Source organism: Mauremys mutica, chromosome 9, assembly GCF_020497125.1.
Source record: "Mauremys mutica isolate MM-2020 ecotype Southern chromosome 9, ASM2049712v1, whole genome shotgun sequence".
Lineage (NCBI taxonomy): Eukaryota > Metazoa > Chordata > Testudines > Geoemydidae > Mauremys > Mauremys mutica.
In genome coordinates this window covers 47,905,998-47,926,045 of record NC_059080.1, presented here as the reverse complement: position 1 = coordinate 47,926,045, position 20,048 = coordinate 47,905,998, and the positions used below count along the sequence as shown (strand labels likewise).

The following is a 20,048-nucleotide window of genomic DNA, read 5'->3' as shown; positions in this document are numbered from 1 at the left end:
ATGGGGTTGCCCCAGTGTTGCTTGGTCATCACCATTCGCAACAGTCCTGACACCAATGCACAACTCCAAGTCTCTGGTCTCCAGCACCGCGTCTGTGGTCTCTGACCCCATGTCCCTGGTTCCCAGCCCCACGTTCCCGATCCCGAGCTCTGAGACACAGATCACCAACCTCACAGCATCAGTCCCAATCTCCCAGGTACTGGCTGCCCTCCTCCCAGCACTGATCACCGTCATCGCACCGCCGCTCACTGATGCCCTGTTCCTGATCTCCGATGCCTCGGTTTCCTTCTCCACGTGTCTCACCACCAACTTGACACCAGTCTCCGATGCGGCACCAATCTTTGTATCCCTGCCTCCGGTCACCTTCCCCTCAGTACCGCTCAGCCCTGCACCATAGCCAGCAGTGAGAGGCACCGTTAGTGCCACCGTGGTCCCCAAGAGAGAACTCCTCCTCAGAATCAGAAGGGGATTTTGTTCCATTTGGCCCATGACTGCGGTACCGGCCCTGCAGCGAGTGTCTGGCTGCAAGGTCAATGGCCACTACATTGGCCAAACTGGAACCCATGAGGGCTCCCTATGATGCCAGGACTGTACTCCCGGCTGTTATCCACAGCCTAACTGGGAGAGCAGACTTCAGCGCCTCCCGTCTGATACAGGAAGTGCATGGTGGTGGTGGCCACTTACCTGAGGCACTGAGGCATTCAGATCTACCCATACCTCAGTGACTGGTTTGTCAGAGGCGGGTCACAGGACCAGGTGCAGTGTGGCCTTTCTTTCATACAAGCCACATGTCAGGATCTAGGCCTGCTTATCAACAAACAAAAATTGACTCAGACTCCCGTTCTAAGAATAGAGTTTATAGGAGCAGTATTTAACTCCACCCATGCCAGAGCCTACCTGCCGGAGTCCCAATTTTGAGTTATGTTGGATCTCATCGAGCAGGTCAGAGCCCACCCACTCATGACTACCCAGGTATGCCTCAAGCTGCTAGGTCACATGGCAGTCTATACCTACATGGCTTGACGCGCAGCTATGGCTCAGATCTCTACAGACATGGCTGGTGTCGGTCTTCTCTCCCAACAGACACAATTTGGACTTAGTGGTCAAATGTCCTGTCATCTCTGTCTTGGTGGATGGAACCGCAAGCTGTTTTGGATGGGGTCCCCTTCGTAGTTCCACTCCCATCGGTAATGTTGGTCTCCAACAAATCAGATCCGGGATGGCCAAGGCCTCTGGTCTCAGGAGGATTGTTCCCGCCACATAAATGTCAGGGAACTCAAGGTGATACGCCTGGCTTACCGGGTATTCCTCCCCTATCTAAGGACCAGAGTGGTACAGATCTTAATGAACAATACAGCTGTAATGTTTTACATCAACACGCAAGACAGAGCCCACTCATTGGCCTGTGTCAAGAGACTCTTCACCTGTGGGACTTCTGTGAGCATCATGTCATTCATCTCGAGGCTTTGCACCATAGGCGTCAACTTCCCCTCTGCCTGGTGGGTGCTTAACCCCCACCCCGCCCCACCCCACCTCTTCCCGCCCCTGCACTGCCATCGCCCCACCCCCATTCCACCCCCTTCCCCCAAGTCCCTGCCCCTGCCCTGCCTCTTCTCCACCCCCTCCCCATAGCACACCATGTCCGTGCTCCTCCCCCTCCCTCCCTCCCTCCCTCCTGGAAAGTCCTAATTGCTGCCAAACAGCTGTTAGGCAGCTGTGGGGCAGGAAGCACTGGGAGGAAGAGGGAGGAGTGGGGAGCTTGGCTGCTGGTGGGTGCGGTGCACCCACTAATTTTTCCCCGTGGGTGCTCCAGCCCCAGAGCTCCCACGGAGTCAATGCCTATGCTTTGACCCTCCTGAGCACCTGAAATGCATGGGCGGATCTCCTCAGCAGGTCCTTCTTCTCTCTCCACAAGTGGTCACCACCCAGAGATCATCAGCATGATCTTCCGAAAGTGGGGGACTCCCCAGGTGGACCAATTCGCGTTCAGTCATAATAGGAAGTGTCAGTAGTTGTGCTTGTTTCGCGGGCTAGCCAGAGGCTCCCTGTCCAACGCTTTCCTGCTCATTTGGATGGGAACACTGCTCTACGCCTTCCCGCCGATACCCCTGGTTCACAAGGTCCTACTGAAGGTCAAGAGGAACAAAGCAAAAGGCATCCTGGTAGCTCCAGTGTGGCCTCGCCAGCACTTTTGGACCTCTTGGTAGCAACCCTGCTAGAGCTCCCGCTTCGACTGGACTTGCTCTCACAGAACTGAGGCCATCTGCTCCATCTGAACCTAGCATCACTGCATCTGACGGCATGGCTTCTGCATGGCTGAATGCAGAGGAAGAGGCCTGCTTGGACCAAGTCCAGCATATCCTGTTGGGTAGGAGGAAGCCCTCCATCAGGGCAACTTATCTGGCCAAGTGGAAGTGCTTCACCTATTGGGCCACGGGCTCAGGTCTCTCTCCCTCCTGGTCATCACTACAATTCACCTTGGACTGCCTGCTCCATCTCAAGCACCAAGGCTCCTTGTCAGCCATATCAGCCTTTCACCTTCCGGTCCAGGGCAGATCAGTCTTTGCTTATGACATGACAATTAGGTTCCTGAAAGGTCTGGAGAGGCTATACCTGCAGGTTCATGATCCAGTTCCTCCTTGGGACCTAAACCTGGTGCTAGCGAGGCTCATGGGCCCGCCTTTCGAGCCTCTGGCTTCGTGTTCTCTGCTGCTCCTCTCATGGAAGGTCTCCTTCCTGGTGGCTACCACTTTGGCTCTCAGGGCCTCCAAGATTAGAGCGTTGACATCTGAACCCCCTTATACAATGTTCTACAAGGAAAAGGTCCAGCTGCATCCCCACCCAGCCTTCTTACCTAAGGTGGTGTCACAGTTCCACAATAATCAGGACATCTTTCTACTGGTTTTCTTTCTGAAGCCTCACAAGATGAACAAGGAGTGTCAGTTAAACTCTTTGTATGTTAGGCAGGCCTTAGCCTTCTATATCAAGAGGACCAAACTCTTCACTGAGTCAACGCAGCTCTTCATCACAGTGGCGGGCAGGATGAAAGGTCTGCCCATGTCCACTCAGAGAATCTTCTTGTGGATAATCGCGTGCATCAGATTCTGCTATGAGAGAGCAGGGGTGTCGCCCCCAGCCATTGTGACTGCCCATTCCACCAGAGTGCAAGCTTCGTCAGCAGGCCTTCCTTGCGCAGGTACTGATCCAGGATATCTGTAGAGCCACCATCTGGTCTTCACTGCATACTTTTGTGTCCCACTACACCATCATGGCCTGGGATGATGCCAGCTTCAGCAGAGCAGTGTTGCAAGCAGCACAAGCATGAATGCCGAACCCACCTCCGGGGATATTGTTTGTGAGTCACCTAACATGGAATCAACATGAGCAAGCACACGAAGAAGTAAAAATGGTCACCTACCTTTTGTAACTGTTATTCTTTGAGATGTGTTGCTCATGTCCATTCCATGACTTGCCCTCCTACCCCACTGTCAGAGTCAATGGCACGAAAGAACTGAGAAGGTGCCAGAGTTGGCCCTACGGATACCACTAAGAAAAATCTTTGGAAGCCGTGCACGTAAGTGTGCACAGTCCTAGCATGGAACGGACAGGAGTAACACGTCTCAAAGAACAACAGTTACGAAAGCTAGGTAACTGAGTTTTTTTGGTAGGCCACTAGTAGGCATTTTATTGAGTTTATGATAGTTGTGGTATAACGTCCTCTTAAAGTGTTCCCATAGTAGCCCATGTAGGATCTGTGACATTCGTTCTCTCCAAGGTACTCATCACCGTGTGTTTGAACAAGGCAATGCAGTGGGAAGGGAATAATGCAAGTGAAGTTAAGTGCCAGACACTTGAACTGGAAAGTGAATGTCTTTGTCCAGGTTGAGAAGACGAGACATTACCTGCTCCTACGTGAGAAACTGGAGACGACCCAACGATCAGGCCTGGAGTCCCTGTCCCCATGTTCCAGTGAGGATTCCGACTCCCATAGCACTTCCTGTGTCTCCTCTCCACTCTCAGCAGATGGTGCCTCAGAGGGCAGGAACTCGCCCTTGGAGACCCCCAGCGAGAGGCAGAAAGAGCTTGCCGTCAAGGTATTGTATTGCAGCAAGCCAGCCCCTCTAGAAGGCTAGACGTTGGGGAGCAAATGAGCAGCAGCATCCTACATAGGCTGCAGTGAAGCGTGGGAGGCCACAGAGAAGGGAGTGGCCCTCATCAAGGTGCAAGGAGGTGACAGCATGGAGGAGGGTTTCAGCAGGGGCAGTGATTAGGGGAGGAGGCAGTGGGCAGGAGATGTGGAAGGAGAATTCATGGAAGGTCTGAGGCAAGCAGGGAAATCCATTAGATGGATTTGGTGCTCACAGCTGTTCCTCCTGATCAGCAGAATGTTGCCTTTGAAATATTTATCCTGAGGAAGCTGAGACAGAGCCGTGCGTTTCAGGACTGGCAGAGAAGGGCAGATGGGGAGAGTCACTGGCGGGACTGGAAGATGTTTACGTGTTCATGGGGAGAGGTCTTGCTTGCCAACTGGATGTTGCCTTTTGTTTCCCCTGCAGTGCTTGCGTCTCCTCACACATACATTTAACAGGGAGTACAGTCACAGCCATGTCTGCATCAGCGCCAGCGAGAGCAAGGTAGGATCAGCTTCCCAGCACCATTAGCACTCCCTGCCTCTGACAATGATGTGATAAGCAGTATGGAAGTGCAGGTTCTGCTCAGACAGTGACACCTGCTGATAGTAAGCTCCTGGCCTGTCCTGCATCAGGAATCTTAGCACAGTGGCTCTCAATTTTTTTTACTGGTGACCCCTTCACATAGCAAGCCTCTGAGTCCGACCTCCCCTTATAAATTAAAAACACTTTTTAATATATTTAACACCATTATAAATACTAGAGGCAAAGCGGGGTTTAGGGTGGAGATTGACAGCTCGTGACCCCCCCCCATGTAATAACCTCATGACTCCCTGAGGGGTCCCGACCCCCAGTTTGAGAACCCCTGTCTTAGAAGGAGATTCCCGCTGGTATGTGAACAAGGCCTCAGGGTGCCATTTCACTCCACTTTAAGCATGCTTTGTGTGCTAACGTTGATGGCATGCCACAGTCATCACTACTAGAGAGGTTCATGGTGCTGCATTCCACGAGATTACCACCTCCACGTCTCTCTCTGCTTTGGCTGAGCAGAGAAGGATGGGAGGAGAAGTTGCCTCTCCTAATATCTGTCTCCTGGCCTGACTGCAGTTCCTCCCTTATGGGACTGGAGTGGGATCAGTCTTGTTAATCTAGCGGCTTCCAGAAACCCACCCCCCAGCTACCAGCCTAGAAACACCGGTGCTCTGGGACCTCAGGACTAGGGCCAGCTCCAGAAGGAGGCCAGTGTCAGCACTGTGACAAAGCTTCCCACTTTGGCTCCCACTTACTTCTCCAGAGCAGAGCACAGGAGGGCAGGGGCCAGTGGGTCTGACCCTTCCAGTCCCTGATGTCTTTTCCATTGGGAGCACCCAGGAGTGGAAGGGAAAGGAAGATGGAGGGAGATGTAGGCAAGGTATGGGAAAGAGCAGATGACCTGCCCTGAAGATTACCTATGTGGGGAGAAGGAAGGTCTGGTGACCTGCCCCGTCCCTGGAGTCTGCCTCTGCTAGCGGGGCTGTACAACTTTCCCTAGCTGGTAAACGTGGGGGTGGGGGGGGGGAATCAAGGGCATTAGTATATCAAATATCTTCTCTAACCAAAGGGCAAGAGCTATAAAATATAGCACCCTCAACTGTGTCATATCGGCCTAGCTCCCTTTTCCTCTAGGGATCACACTGACTTTGAGAAGCTGTCCCTCATCTGTTCACTGTGACCTTTAAAAGACCCCAGTAACCATGCAAATATGGAATAGGAATTGTCTCTGCAGCACGGGAGAGCTCTCGTTACCCAGCTAGAGCCAAATTCATACTATGAATAAGCAGGTGAAACTCCATTGTCTTCAGTTCACCAGACCGAACTTTGGCCTTTGCCCTTCAGGCCCATGTCCTATAGCTCAGATTAGATTGTGACTCCAGGAAATGATTCCTTTCCTCCTGCAGCTGTCAGAAATGTCTGTGACCCTGCTGAGAGACTCCTCTATGCCAGCTCTTGGTGTCACCACCCTGACTCCCTCTTCCACCTGTCCATCACTGCTAGAAGGACGGTATAATGCCACTGAGGTCAGGTAAGAGAGATGCAGCCAGACCACTGAGGGCCGAGAAATGCAAACTGAGGCCCAAACAAACATGGACAGGGTCAGCCTGATCGCTAGTCCAGACACCAACCCACCATGAGATTGGCCTGACCATCAGTCTCTGTGCAAAAGAGGAACAGTGCCAACATCACGGGAGGTTTGAAGGCCAGAAGTGACGAGCATGGACAGTGATTTGGGGGGGGAGGGGGGATGTCCACAGGGATATAGCTATACCTGGGTCTAGCCACTGCTATCAGTAGGTCACTTTCATGTGCACCAATTTAGCCAGTTTTCAGAAGAAAATCAGAGATGGCTATTGGCAAAAGTCACTGTGAAGGCATCACTGTGATTAAATACCTTTCTTCCCCTTCCAGAACCTCCCATCTCTCTTCCAGGGCAGAAAGCCCTGAGCCAGAACCTGTAGTGGAGGGAGAACAGAAGAAGTCTCCTACACATGGGCCTGAAGATGAGAAAGAGACCCAGCGCTTACTGGTCCCCGATATTCAGGAGATCCGAGTGAGGTATGAGCTGTTGGTTTATTTGAAGCAGGAGGTGTCAGTGTGCTCTGAATGCCCTCATGGCTGGAGCTCTCCCTGCTGGAGTGGGCAGGTGTTCCTGTCTCAGTACAGCCACATACAGCTCCCTTCTCAAATGGCTGGAAGCCTCGCTGGGGACACAGGAAGATGGAAGGTGTTCATAGTAGCTGCTGCCAAGTGACAAGAAGGTCACAGGGCAAGAGGTTTAAGGCTGGCAGTCTGCATCAGGAGAGGGGGCGGGATTTGCAGGAAGGAGGTGAGGGACAATCTGCAAAACAGCAAGAGTAGGGACAAGTCCTTGGGGTTTTAACCCTTTCGCTGGGTGGTTTTCTGCAGTCACTAAGCATAAGGCTGCCCTGTCTTGCCCTTTGCAGTCCCATTGTCTCAAAGAAAGGCTACCTGCACTTCCTCGAGCCTCACACCAATGGCTGGGTGAAGCGCTATGTGGTGGTGAGGCGCCCCTATGTCTACATCTACAACACGGACAAGGATTCTGTGGAGAGAGCCATCCTCAACCTCTCCTCCGCTCAGGTGGAGTACAGTGAGGACCAGCAGGCCATGCTCAAGGTAATTGCTGGAGGTCGTGACACGGACAAAACAGGGGAAGCACAGCTTGTGTCCAAGGCTGTGCTGCAAGTGCAAGGGGGGGAACCAGAACGGCAGCACGTCTGAAACCATGTTAAAAGTAAAAGGGAGGGGCTACAGTGATGGCTTTGGGCCGAGGATGGGGAAAAACCATAGGGATCAGAAACTGGAACGTGAAAGGAACAGCGACGTTCACAACATGGTGGTGAAGGGAGAAGAGAGTCTAGGAGCACAGTGGTGTGCTAATACTCCCCACAGAGCCAGCTTTAGGGAGATCCTGTGCTGCTCGACGGCTCACACCTAGTTTCCATGTCGGCACAGGGTGCCAAAGGATGAAATTGCACCTTTAAAAATGAGACATGTTCTCATGGTGTCAGAATCCACTCTCCCCTCTGCAGAGAAGCCACAACAGAGCTCTGATCTGTGACTGTTCAGAAAAGCAGAGAAATTTCACATTCAAGGAAACGTAGCCTACTGTGATAGTGTCTTCTCTGGCATCGTCTGGGTCCTGTTCTATGTCCCTTCACGCTCCAAGTTGTGCTGCATGTTGCTCAGTGTCATCTCAGGTAGCCCTGTGGACTCATTCATGGCATTGTTCTGTTTCAGACCCCCAACACATTTGCAGTATGCACCGAGCATCGTGGAATCCTGCTGCAGGCGAGCAGCGACAAGGATATGCACGACTGGCTGTATGCATTTAACCCTCTGCTAGCTGGATCCATAAGGTACCTGGGGACATTTTAAACCATTCCATAAGGAGACAGCATGGTAACCTGTTAGTAACACTCTAGGCTGCTATAGCAGAAGCTTGGTTTTGATCCTCCAGCTTGGTTTCTTGCTCCCCAAATCTGCTCTGTGATGCCTTTTCCTACCCAGTTATCAAGCATCTTCCATGTATTTTTGAAGGTGGAGCTGCAGGGAGCAAGGCCTGCTGTCTGGTGGTTGTAACATTATTGCAAGGGGTTGGCAGCATCAAATGAGCAAAATAGGGCAATTTCCAGACACTCTTTCCCCTCCATCCACTTCAGCTCAGTAGCCTTGTGAGAAGGGCTCTTGGTTTAATTTTTTTCTATCAAAGAGATGGTGCTACTTTTGGTCCCTTCCATTTGTATTTCAAATTGGATGTTGAAATCTTCTTCCTTGCTCTCAGCACCATTGCTTATAAAATTCAAATGCTGCCTTTATATAGCCCAATCTGCTTCACGGACTCTATGCAGATGCAGACACTGCATCATAAGGGGTTAAAATTACGGGCGGGCAACATGGTGGTGCTCTATTCTATCTCCACTGACAATACAAAATTTTGCTCCAAATCCCAGAACAGCTGGGTTTCTCCACAACTCTGAACCTTAATGATGATGGTTTAGTCCAGCTGGATTGGGGTACACCATGGGGTAGGCTGTACAAGCACTTCTCTGGTGGCCTCATTGTTTTGTGCAGCATTTAGGAGTTCATTTTAACTGTGATTCCAACTGTGCCACCTTAATGTTACAAGGACACTGTCGTCCCCTCCCCCCCCACTGAAATAAACACAGAATTTCAGGGATAGATCCTCAGCTGGTGTAACTAGGCATCAGTCTATTGAAGTCAATGGAGTGACACTATTTATAAGAACATAAGAACAGCCATACTAGGTCAGACCAAAGGTCCATCTAGCCCAGTATTCTGTCTTCCGACAGTTGCCAATGCCAGATGCCCCAGAGGGAATGAACAGAACAGTTAATCATCAAGTGATCCATGCCCTGTCGCCCATTCCCAGCTTCTGGCAAACAGAGGCTAGGGACACTTCAGAGCATGGTTTTGCATTCCTGCCCATCCTGGCTAATAGCCATTGATGCGCCTATCCTCCGTGAACATATCTAGTTCTTTTTTGAACCCAGTTTTACATCAGTTGAGGATCTGATCCCTAATCCCTAGAACAAATCATCATCATTTCAGTAGTAGAATTAAAAGAAGATAAATAAATAAACAGAAATTCCCTGTAGTCATTGTATAAAGAAACATACCTACCCACCCTCTCTTTGATTAATGCTGATGCTGACCCGTCAGGTACAAATGGATTAGATGGGCTGTGGATGGGTCTGGTCTTGTCTGGTCTGTGCCGATGTTAATTCACCCCATAGTTTCTGTCTGTCTGGCACCTTTCTACCTCCATGACAGGGTCTCTCACAAGGAGAGTGTCTGCCTCCCTTTCTTTCTCTCCGCATTCCTTTTCTAGTCCTTTGACTCCTTTTGTCTCCTGGTTTCCAAAACAGATCCAAGCTGTCCAGAAGGAGAACAGCCCAGATGAGAATCTAACCTAAAACCATTCTCCACCTCATCTGCCTGCCAGCAGGATCAAGATTGCTGGTTCTATACAAGAGTCCTTATCTTAACGTCAAATCTTTCATGCCATCCACCACCCTAGCTGCCTGCTCCACAAATGGATCCATCTTGATTTACCTTCACTGGGAAAATTTCTGTTGTATCTGCAAAAGCCTGGTACAGCCTGGTCATGATTTCTTGTGCGTATGTGATCTTCTGCCCATCTCCTCATTGAGTGACCTTGGTATCACATGACCTGTAACTCTCAAAAGCAGGAGCTGTGTTTTTTATTTTAAAGCAAGGCTTCAATTTAAGGAGGCAGGAGCATTTGAAAGATCAGAGATTACTAGTCATGAGGAATTGCTTCCATGTGAAGAGAAAGTGATAGATTTAAGTACTGATACTTCTTAACTTATTGACGTTTTAAAAGAAGATAGATTAAGTTATGGTAGTTTGAGATTATATTTATAAAGTATTTATTTCTGTTTACTTCGCTGAAATCTGTACATTGAGTTTATCCCGATTTGTTGCTCATGTCTGCATACATAAAGCCTCCCCAAGGGAAGGCAGGGCCTTGGACGGTGGGCCAGTGGGGAGGGGGTTGTCAGGCCGTTTTGTGATGCCATCTTTGTCTTCTTTCTCTATCCCAGCACTGGGAGGTCTGGATGGATTCAGGAGGTCATGCTCCCACCTCTGTGCAAACACATACACACTGACTTCAGAACTCTCACTCTCCTGCCCCTACCCTATCTCCTTAGCCTTGTCTCCAGAGCTCAAACCACTTTTCCTCCACGTGGTGATTGGATAGTGCACTGTGCCCTCCCAAACGAGGCAATCCACACATAGCACAGCAAAGACATGCACACGGACAAGTCACCGCACTTATCAAAGCACTTTGTGTGTGTGTGCGTGTGTGTGTATCCCATCCCCTCCATTCCCCCAAGTGCTTGAAACCCAGCAATGTAGGGTTCAGTGACTGGACAGGTAGAATGCAATGACGACAGGTTCTGGTTGGTTCTACCCTCTAGTCTGTCTGTTTTCAGGGCCCAACTTCAAATGGGGTGAAAGGGATGGAAAGGGGATCTGAAGTTCTGGAAGGCAGATGGTTCTGCCAGTTCGCTTTTGGGGTGGGGTGCTGTTTGAATGCTCCAAATGAGTACAATGCAGCCTGTCTCTCAATATCCTCAGTCACCTAGTACAGGGGTTGGCAACCTTTCAGAAGTGCTGTGCCGAGTCTTCATTTATTCACTCTAATTTAAGGTTTTGCGTGCCAGTAATACATTTTAACGTTTTTAGAAGGTCTCTTTCTATGTCTATAATATAGAACTAAACTATTGTTGTTTGTAAAGTAAATAAGGTTTTTAAAATGTTTAAGAAGCTTCATTTAAAATTAAATTAAAATGCAGAGCCCCCCGAAGCGGTGGCCAGGACCCGGGCAGTGTGAGTGCCACTGAAAATCAGCTCGTGTGCCGCCTTTGGCACGCATGCCATAGGTTGCGTACCCCTGTTCTAGTAAGTATGCAGTCCATCTATACTGTTCTGTACTAATCTCTAGCTGGGAAACCTCCAAAAGGATTAATCAGTGTCACAGGGACTCACTGTAGATGGAGCTCAAGAATCCTCTCTGATCAAACCCACCCAGTTGGGAAGTGGGGAGAGGTCAGGAGGGATTGCATCCTGCCAGCAAGTGTAATACGGAGAGAGATGACAGACCTGACGTGTGCATTACTGCAGACCTGCGTTGTGTTTAACTAGCAATAGCTTGTTCTGGGCTATCAGGTGGCTACTGGCTACTACACCCAAATGCTGGTTCATTAGTGAATCTTGGGGAGGTGCCTGTATAGTTACATCTGTGCAGATGGTCAGAGTTAATAAAGGGTTGTTACTGGTGGGGGTTAAAGCTAGATCTTAAAATTATACTGGAGTCTAAATTCAGAACAGTTGTCTCGAACCAGATGGCTGAGTTTCACTGTCCTTTTCTGAAAGGGCTTTTACTTCCCTTCTCTTTCTTATGGGAAGAATCTGTTTGCAGCACCTGAATGGGAAGCAGAGAGAATGGCATGAAGATGGGCAAGGATGAGAGAAATTGAGACTTTTTACTTTTATATATGATGACATTTTCTTATTCCCCTCTCCCATTTAAAACATTAATTTCATCCTCCTTCCCCTTGCCCCACCTCTCTATTGGGCTTAGACTGTCTACATAGAACAGCTAAGTTGGTGGGGGAAGCATACCAAAGTAGAGATATGGCATCATTAATAATCCCTCTTCCCATGGGAAGGACCTGGTCAGCTGGTGCTGACCTTGCTATAAGCTTTTTAAAGTAACTTCAGCAGCAAAGATCTTTATTAATTTTTAATTACCCAGATTGTTTAATTAAGATTTCCAGTTGGTTGTATGCACCCAACTCCAGGCAGAAACATGGGGAGCTCCCCCTCCCTCCATACATCTCCCAGGACCATCACTGGTCCATGCTTCATCGTCACACTTCATGCTGACTTTAATTTGCACAGCACGGCTGTGCCTTGGTTCTCTTCGGCACTTTTCCATCCTCTCTGTTGTGCTTGTTGAGTATTGTATATGTGGCTCCAGTGGAGATGGTCTATGCACTGTATTTCTTCTTTCGCTTTTTCTTGTTTTGGGGAGGCTAGGGCATGGGATAAGGGGACATGTGGGGAGCCCAACAAAGCCTCCATGCAACCTCAGCGGGCTGGTAGATATGTCACACACACACAAAAGTTCCCAGCAATTGCCCATCACGATGCTGCAGTGTGAAGAAAGATTTCATTCCCCAGCCTCTGCCTCCTGTCTGCACAGAGACAGCACATTTGTATTGAGCCACTATTTAGCTCAGCTCTCATGCTGCATGACCAGTGCTTTTTTTTCCCCTCTGGACCCCAATTTGCTTTTGACCAGCTCCACGGCATCACTCCCATTCCCAGGGAATTTCATTCTATCTCTCTGACCTGGATGGCACTGTGGGTTCCTGCAGGTGCCAGTGCTTGTTCCTTTCAGTGGGCTTTTCTTCTTTGTGCCAGTCCTACATGGGTAGATGGGTTAGACAGCAACTTGCTGACCCAGGTGAAGGTCTCTTGTTTTTACAGCTATTCCTTATGGCCTTAGAATTATTTTTTTAAATCCAGGACTAAATTTTCATAATTAGATTAAATGCCTAATGCCTGGGATAAGCGCTTTATACATACAAATAAATCTTATGTGTTGTTATATACACAGAGAGAGATGCTTTGCCCTCAATGAGAATCTGCAAGAGAGAAACTCCAAACTATGTCCCCAGTTTAGAAAAGCACGTAAGCACATGCTTATGTCCATCCCTATCCAGCAAAGCAATTAAGCATGTGCTTAAATCACACTGAATGGAATGAAGCACATATTTAATGTTTAGTACATGCCGCAGTTTTTTGCTGACTGCTGAATCAAAACTTAGAACAGTTAGCGCGCTCCTCCCCTTGTGTATATATCCATATTAATCAGTCTTAAATTCTAGGGTTTTTTAATTCTTAATTCTTTGTTCTATCTCTCAGCTTTGCTTGACTGTATAGGGGAGCTTTCATAGAAAGGACTAGGGCTCATTCTAACTGCTAAACCTCAACTCAAAGAACTGATTGTCAGCTGGTGAAAATACATTTCAGTAATCTCTGCTCTGGCAGCAAATAGATCCTTCCACTGAGGCCCTGATGATGGCCAATGGAAAGTCTCCCATCAGCTTCAGTGCATTTTGAATCAGGCCCTTGGTAAAGACCACTTAGCTTGAGTATTTATTTTAACATAATTCATAGTCAAAGACTTGTTGTTTAGATGCAGTTTCTAAGAAAATTCCTGAATGGCTAGTACAGTTCTATCAAGAGCTAGTGTAAACCAAAGTCTTCTGGAGCCAATCTTAGGAAGCATATGAAATTTTAAGCCCCTTCATTTGGTAAAACAGGCTTATTAAATTTCCATTCTCATCCCAACTGAACTCTGGATTTTAAGGGTAAATCAAGACATTCTTGGTCTTCTGGGTTTTTTTAATCTATTCAGTCTTCTCAGAGATTTCCCCTGGTTAGAGCAGTCTAGAGTGGAGGTAGCTAGGTTATAAAAGTATATCACCATGCTTCCTTATATACATGCCTGTATTTGTTTTGGACTAGACACAGAATCACAGGAGAAAAATGAGGAAGGGATACAAATGCCAGTGTTGGGTCCTCTGGGAATCCCTGTCAGGTCAGAGAGGAAGGATGGCTTGTGGGTGATACGGTTATGGGTCATGCCTTAGGTCAGCGATCCTGAAGAGCATGGTCTTGATGGTTTGGTTATGGAGAAGACATCTAGTTTCACTCAGTCAGTGCTGTGTGCCTGAGGCCAGCAAATCTGCAGAGCACACTACTTTTCTGAGTTAGAGACTGAGATCTGATCCAAAGTCAGTGGGAGTCTTTCCATTGACACCAGTGGGCTTGGATCAGGCCGCAAATATAAAGATCTAGAGTTGAGGAGTAATGACTGCTTATGGGACTTATACTGGCTCCCAATAAAATATCCAAATAGTAGCCATCTGCTGTTCATGTGGATTCCCACAAAGGGTTATTTTCTTTAGTACCATCTGAGGAATGGCAGGAGAGTCCTAATTCTATATCTTCTATATCTGGAGAGTCCTCTTCTATATCTGACACCCCACACCCTTCCTCACTTAGCATCCCTGCTGTTGAGAGTCCCACTGAGAGAGACATGCATTCTCAAAAATTTAAATAGAGGATACATTTACCAGCCCTTAGAGTAGCTGAGATTAAATTCTATTCATTGTTCTTTCCATTGGATTTGAGGATGAAAAGCAGGGGCGGCTCCAGGCACCAGCACGCCGAGCGCGTGCTTGGGGCTGCAAGCCACTGGGGGTGTCTGCCGGTGGCCGCGAGGGCAGCAGGCAAGCCGCCAAAGGCAGCCTGCCTGCCGTGCTTGGGGCGGCAAAATGCCTAGATGATGAAAAGGGTCTTCAAGATTTAAACATTAAAGAATGGGTAAATCTTTTAGCTTCGGTCAAAGCTGAGGCATAGAAACTTTGTTGTGAGGGTAAGAATGGCATAGGAAAAGACCCATATAGTCCTTATAATGAAGAAAGAATCCAAAATGGGTGTATTTGGATAAATCATCTAGTATGTTTCAATATGTGTAGATGAATTTGAAAACTAATTGAATTCAGTGTTAAACAGCTGAGATGTAGACTGGTCACTCAGAAGTAACAGCAGTTGTACTGTAATAGAATCATACTGTTTCCTTGGTGTAACAGAGGTCAGTGAGATACAATGATGTCATCAAAGTTAATCATGACTTAACAGGAAGTTAGGATAAGATAATTTCATGGAACAAATTTGTCATGGGGAAACAGCTTCAAAATCAATTGACTCTCTTTGCCTGGTCTCTTGTAATCATGCAAGGGGCAGTCATTTGTCTACATTAAGTTTTTTGTATGAAGCACCCATCCTAAAGATCTTCAGCCAACAATGAGGTGCTCACTCAAAAGAAAAATACCAGCCCTCAAAGGGCCCTCAGAGAACTGCTGTTCTGGTAACCAGAGAGAAAGATTTCCCAAATTGACCTCAAAAGAAACAAGCAAGAAATTACTGAGTTTTTACAGTGGGAAAGGAGGTGGCACCTGACTGAGAACTGGAGAAGCTCACATAAACATTTCCAGCTGTTGCTAATGATGAAGGAAACGTGCTACTGCATGTCATAAACAGCAGCATCAGCAGCCCATAAGTCTAACAGATTTCTAAGATGCTCTTACTGTCTCTCTTTCTGTCTGGTAATCAGTGAGCTGTATGAAGGAACTCTTCATGAGATTCAACTTGTTATTAAGACCTTACTGTAAAATGAAGGCGATTGTGGTTAATTTTATTTTAGTTTGGTTGGGGTTTTTTTGTTTTGTTTTAAGGGTTTTGTTTTGTTTGTTTTTGCCTGTGCTTCCATTATCTAGTTTGTCCACATGAGTTCTTCCTGTGATGCCATCCCCAAGTGCTGGGAGACCGTTTCTCTTGCTTTGTATATATGTGATTGCTGTGGGCACATCCTGTACTACTGTATAATAACGAAACTACTGAAGTCATGAGTCTAGTTTTCTCGATGTCTTAAACTATGAGTGTTGGAATTTAGGGTCTTAAACTGTTTGTGTATACTTAAGGCATTGTTCGGTTAAGAAATAAATGTGGCATTTATGCAAATACCGGACAATGGCTCCTTGGTCTTTTTTTTTCTTAAAGAAATAGGTGAGGTCAGGTTTAATAAAATGAAATAAGGTTTTAACTCAACATATCTCTAGAGATAAATTAGTGTGACAAATGAATTCTCTTCTCAACCCAATAAAGGGTGGTCTATTAGATTAAATCTCAGGAAAAACTTCCTAACTTGAAGAACAGTAGGACAATGGAAAAACTGCCTCAGGAGGTTGTGGAAGCTCCTTTACAGGAGATTTTTAAAAGGAGGCTAGATAGCCACCAGTCTTGGATGGTTTAACCACAACAAATCCTGCATCTTGGCAGGGGGTTAAACTAGATGACCCTTGCAGTCCCTTCTAATCCTATGATTCTATGTTGCTGTAGCTTCAAGGGGATGCCTATATGTATGTTCAGATATTTTATACCATTTGAGCTTTGTCATACTAGTATATAGTAAAAGAACAGTAGCACTTAAGGTGATAATCACAATGGGTTCAATTGCCCTCTCATTTAGTGCTCACTTACACAAAATGCTCAGATCTCTGGCCACAACACAGCAAAACATTTAAGGATGTGAGTAGTCCACTGACATCAATGGTTACAAGCTTAAGTGCTTTGTTAGATTGGGACCAGAGTGCTCAGCACATTACTCCTGGGGGAATTTGCACCATTGCAAATGCAGAATTTGCGCAGAAATTAATGTGAATGCAGAATTTCCTTTTTCTCCCACAGAAATAGGCTGCAGAGCTGCTAGCTGCTATTAGGAGTCACTGGACCCAGCAGAGCACAGCTCACAAATAAAAGACAGTGCTGGGGAGAGGGGGAAGGAGCTGGAGGGTTCCTGGAAGCTGCAGTTCCTGCACATCCTGAAGGAAGGAGGCAGCCTGCAGGAATCTCCACACAAGCTCAGGACCCAGCATCAGGCTGTTTCTCCCTCTGGATCCCTGGGGGCTAGAGGGTGTAGGTGTCTGGTAATAATAGGTAATAATTGGAGATATACCAATCTCCTAGAACTGGAAGGGACCTTGAAAGGTCATTGAGTCCAGACCCCTGCCTTCACTAGCAGGACCAATTTTTGCCCCACATCCCTAAGTGGCCTCCTCAAGGATTGAACTCATAACCCTGGGTTTAGTAGGCCAATGCTCAAACCGCTGAGCTACCCCTCCTCCCAGTCTGGGCTGGGGTGTGCCCCACAGCTGGATTCTGGTGGGAAGGGGGTGTAGGAGTCTGGGCTGCGGTGCACCCCGCAGCTGGACTCTGGTGGGGAGCGGGTGCAAGTGTGTGGGTTGGGATGGGCCTTGGCAGCTGAGCTCTGGAGGGGAGTGCGAATGTCTGGGCTCGGGAAGCCCCAAGCTGGGAGATAGGGGTTGCGTCTGGGTGGAGGGAGCTCTGTAGCTGGGCTCTGAGAGGTAGGGGGTTCGGGTGTCTAGGCTGGGGGGCACTCCACAGCTGGGCTCTGGGGGGGGGTAGGGAGTGTGAGTGTCTGCCCCCCCTACTGGGCTCTGAGGGGGAGGGGCAGAGAAACAGGGGTTTCTGTACTGGAGGAAAAATGTTGTGCCTTTATTGTTATTGACATAGTTGCTGACATGTACAGTATTTTGAAATAAATTACCAAAATAATTGAAACTGGCATGATTTTTATGATGTTATTTTGACAAATAAAATATGCAGAATTTTAAAATATTGTGCACAAAGTTTTTAATTTTTGGCACAGAATTCCCACAGGAGTAGCACATTGCAGGATCGAAACTTTTATATTGGTCAGTCTCCATTGATTTCTGTGGAGTTACTCCTGATTTACACTGGTATAAGTCAGACGAGAATCAGACCTAATCCTCCCAGACCGAACTTTCTACATAGAATAGCTAAGGGTCTAAGAGTTCATAAGCCACTCATCCCTCCCCAAAGGAACCCTGAAGCTAGTTACCTAAATCTTTTATTAAATGCTTCTGCTAGTCACAGGCAAACATACTCTGAGCACAAAAAACCTAAGGAACATCTTAAAACAGGCAATGTGCAATGCACAAGGTACTGCACAGTGATGTATCAAAAAATATACCATAGATGTCAACACCATGAAAATAGTCATTAGCAGAACTCTGTTATAAAGACTTAAAAGCTCATGAAGATTTCCTTCCCCAGAGATCATCCTGGGCCGGGGTTCTATGGAGAGGGACAATTGGGTTCAGTGTTTCTACTTCAGACTGGTTCATCTGGCTCAGATAATTATTCCTGAGGCACTTAAAAACCTTCACAGTTGAAGAAGAAACGACAGTGGATCTAATGAGCCAAATTCATTGCGGATGTCAGTGTGCACAACTCTGTAAAATCCAATGAATCAACTTCACTTTAGACGAGCAGTGAATTTGACTCTATGTGAGCCTGTCTAGCATGGCCAGTGCTAATAAGTGCCAGTCTGTTGAGGGAGACCTCAGCTCTCAGAAGAGCTGGATGAAATGTTTTCATTAACTGTTCCTCATTTTTCAGCTAGCTCCAGTTCTCAAATTTTACATTCTATTTCTGGGCCGCAAACACAGAGGTCATATGTGTACTCTTATCTAAGACTGAAACAGTCATCTTATCCCTTCCATTGTTCCTGGTTTTGTGAATATAGACAGAAGCCATCTAGGGAGATAGTGATATATAAAATATTAGGGGACAAAACTAAAAACACTGCAAGCTCTCAGAGAAAATGTTGCAGATTCTATTATAATCCATTTCTATGCCCATCACCATGGTATCTAAGCACCTTTCAGTAGTGCCTTAAACTATGTGACTAGCATGATCTGTCAATGTGAATATGGTATTTGGAAACCCAGAATTCCTAAATCTGATTAATACATTCCTGCAGTGACCAAAGAAAAGATTTCTGCTATATAGATGCCTCTGTCATGTGGAAAGCAAAATCATGTGGGGAGTTCAAGAATAAATATGGCCTTGCAGACAAAATTAAATTTTAGTATCAGCAGGACAAATACTAGTGTCAGAAAATATTTTGGGAACTAAAATGGGATGGTTCCACCCCACCCTCTGGTGTATCATATTTTCCCACACGGCTTGCATCAAGGTTGTGTTATGTTGTATTGGATTATGTCACAGAGAAATAGATCCTGCCACGTGTGGCATACTTGGTAAGAGCGGGGAGAGGGGGCGTTCACAGTGGACACCGGAATTAGTGGATACTGACCTCTTACCATGTAACTGGAACATTACACCTCTATAACTCTGATCCATGTCAGGTGACTAGACCCAAGAAGCAAAGAGCAGTCTCCTATCAGCACTCTTCTGTGTCACATCCTCATTGCATGGCATCAGGAGCAAACTAAATCGTTGGGAAAACAGAAGCTGCTTGACTCCCACAGTCTGAAGGGAAAGCTGACAAAGGAGGTAATGGAAGAATCTTCATATAGTCCTAGAAGAAGCACTGATGTGCCTCCGGTGTCTTAGGGTTGCCACCTCTGAGGTACATAAATCTGGGTCACCCAGGATGATCCTGAGCCAGAAAAACTGTATGTGGTGAGCAGCCTTACACATGTCCCAAGAAAGCTACCTCAAAACAGGGATGAATGTGGGAAAACCTGGACAGCCCTCACATGGCTCTATAGATTTCTAATTCCCCCCCCGCCAACTTGGGCTTTTAGCTGGGTTCTTCCCACCTAGCAGCGCGGGTGTGGCCACGGGGGCGATGGTGGGCTTGGCAGTTGGGGGCAGCAGGCACAGCAGGGCTATTGCACCTGTCCTGGGTAACACCCCTGCCCTGCACCAGCAGCCCCAGAGCCTGACCTCAGGCCAAGGCCAGACCTGCAGGCCCTGCCCGCCCCGCGATGGCCACAGCACAGGGGCCTGGCCTGGCCTGGGGACCCCTCATTTCCCAGCAGGTAATTGACGGCTCTGCTCGGACCCCCCCACAGGATGATTGGCAGCTGAGAGAGGCCTTGGGACCTGCCTTGTAACTAGACACTAGTGGCGACCTCAGGGGCCCTGCCCCCGCCGGGTGATTGACAGGAGGCGGCTTTGGTCCCGCCCCTCGGGGGTGATTGGTAGGCAAAAGGACTATGGTCCCGCCCCTCGGGGTGATTGGTAGGCGAGAGGGCTCTAGTCCCGCCCCTCGGGGTGATTGGTAAGCGGGAGGGCTCTAGTCCCGCCCCTCGGGGGTGATTGGCAGGCGAGAGGGCTCTAGTGCCGCCCTCGGGGGTGATTGGCAGGCGAGGGGTTCTG

At 47.8% G+C, this 20,048-nt stretch overlaps 1 protein-coding gene across 6 annotated transcripts in view; it reads left to right on the top strand.

Annotated features, from left to right (window-relative positions):
• The window catches only part of KIF1A (kinesin family member 1A), a 192,140-nt gene extending 181,225 nt beyond the window's left edge, over nt 1-10,915 (top strand). For all 6 annotated transcript variants that reach the window (XM_045029643.1, XM_045029646.1, XM_045029644.1 and 3 more), the window contains 7 exons: nt 3,882-4,094; nt 4,557-4,634; nt 6,068-6,192; nt 6,576-6,722; nt 7,112-7,304; nt 7,929-8,047; nt 9,578-10,915. In XM_045029643.1, the coding sequence (XP_044885578.1) occupies nt 3,882-4,094; nt 4,557-4,634; nt 6,068-6,192; nt 6,576-6,722; nt 7,112-7,304; nt 7,929-8,047; nt 9,578-9,620 (918 nt within the window). In that variant the 3' untranslated portion in view covers nt 9,621-10,915. The remainder of the gene's footprint in view (nt 1-3,881; nt 4,095-4,556; nt 4,635-6,067; nt 6,193-6,575; nt 6,723-7,111; nt 7,305-7,928; nt 8,048-9,577) is intronic.
• The last annotated feature ends 9,133 nt before the right edge of the window (nt 10,916-20,048 follow it).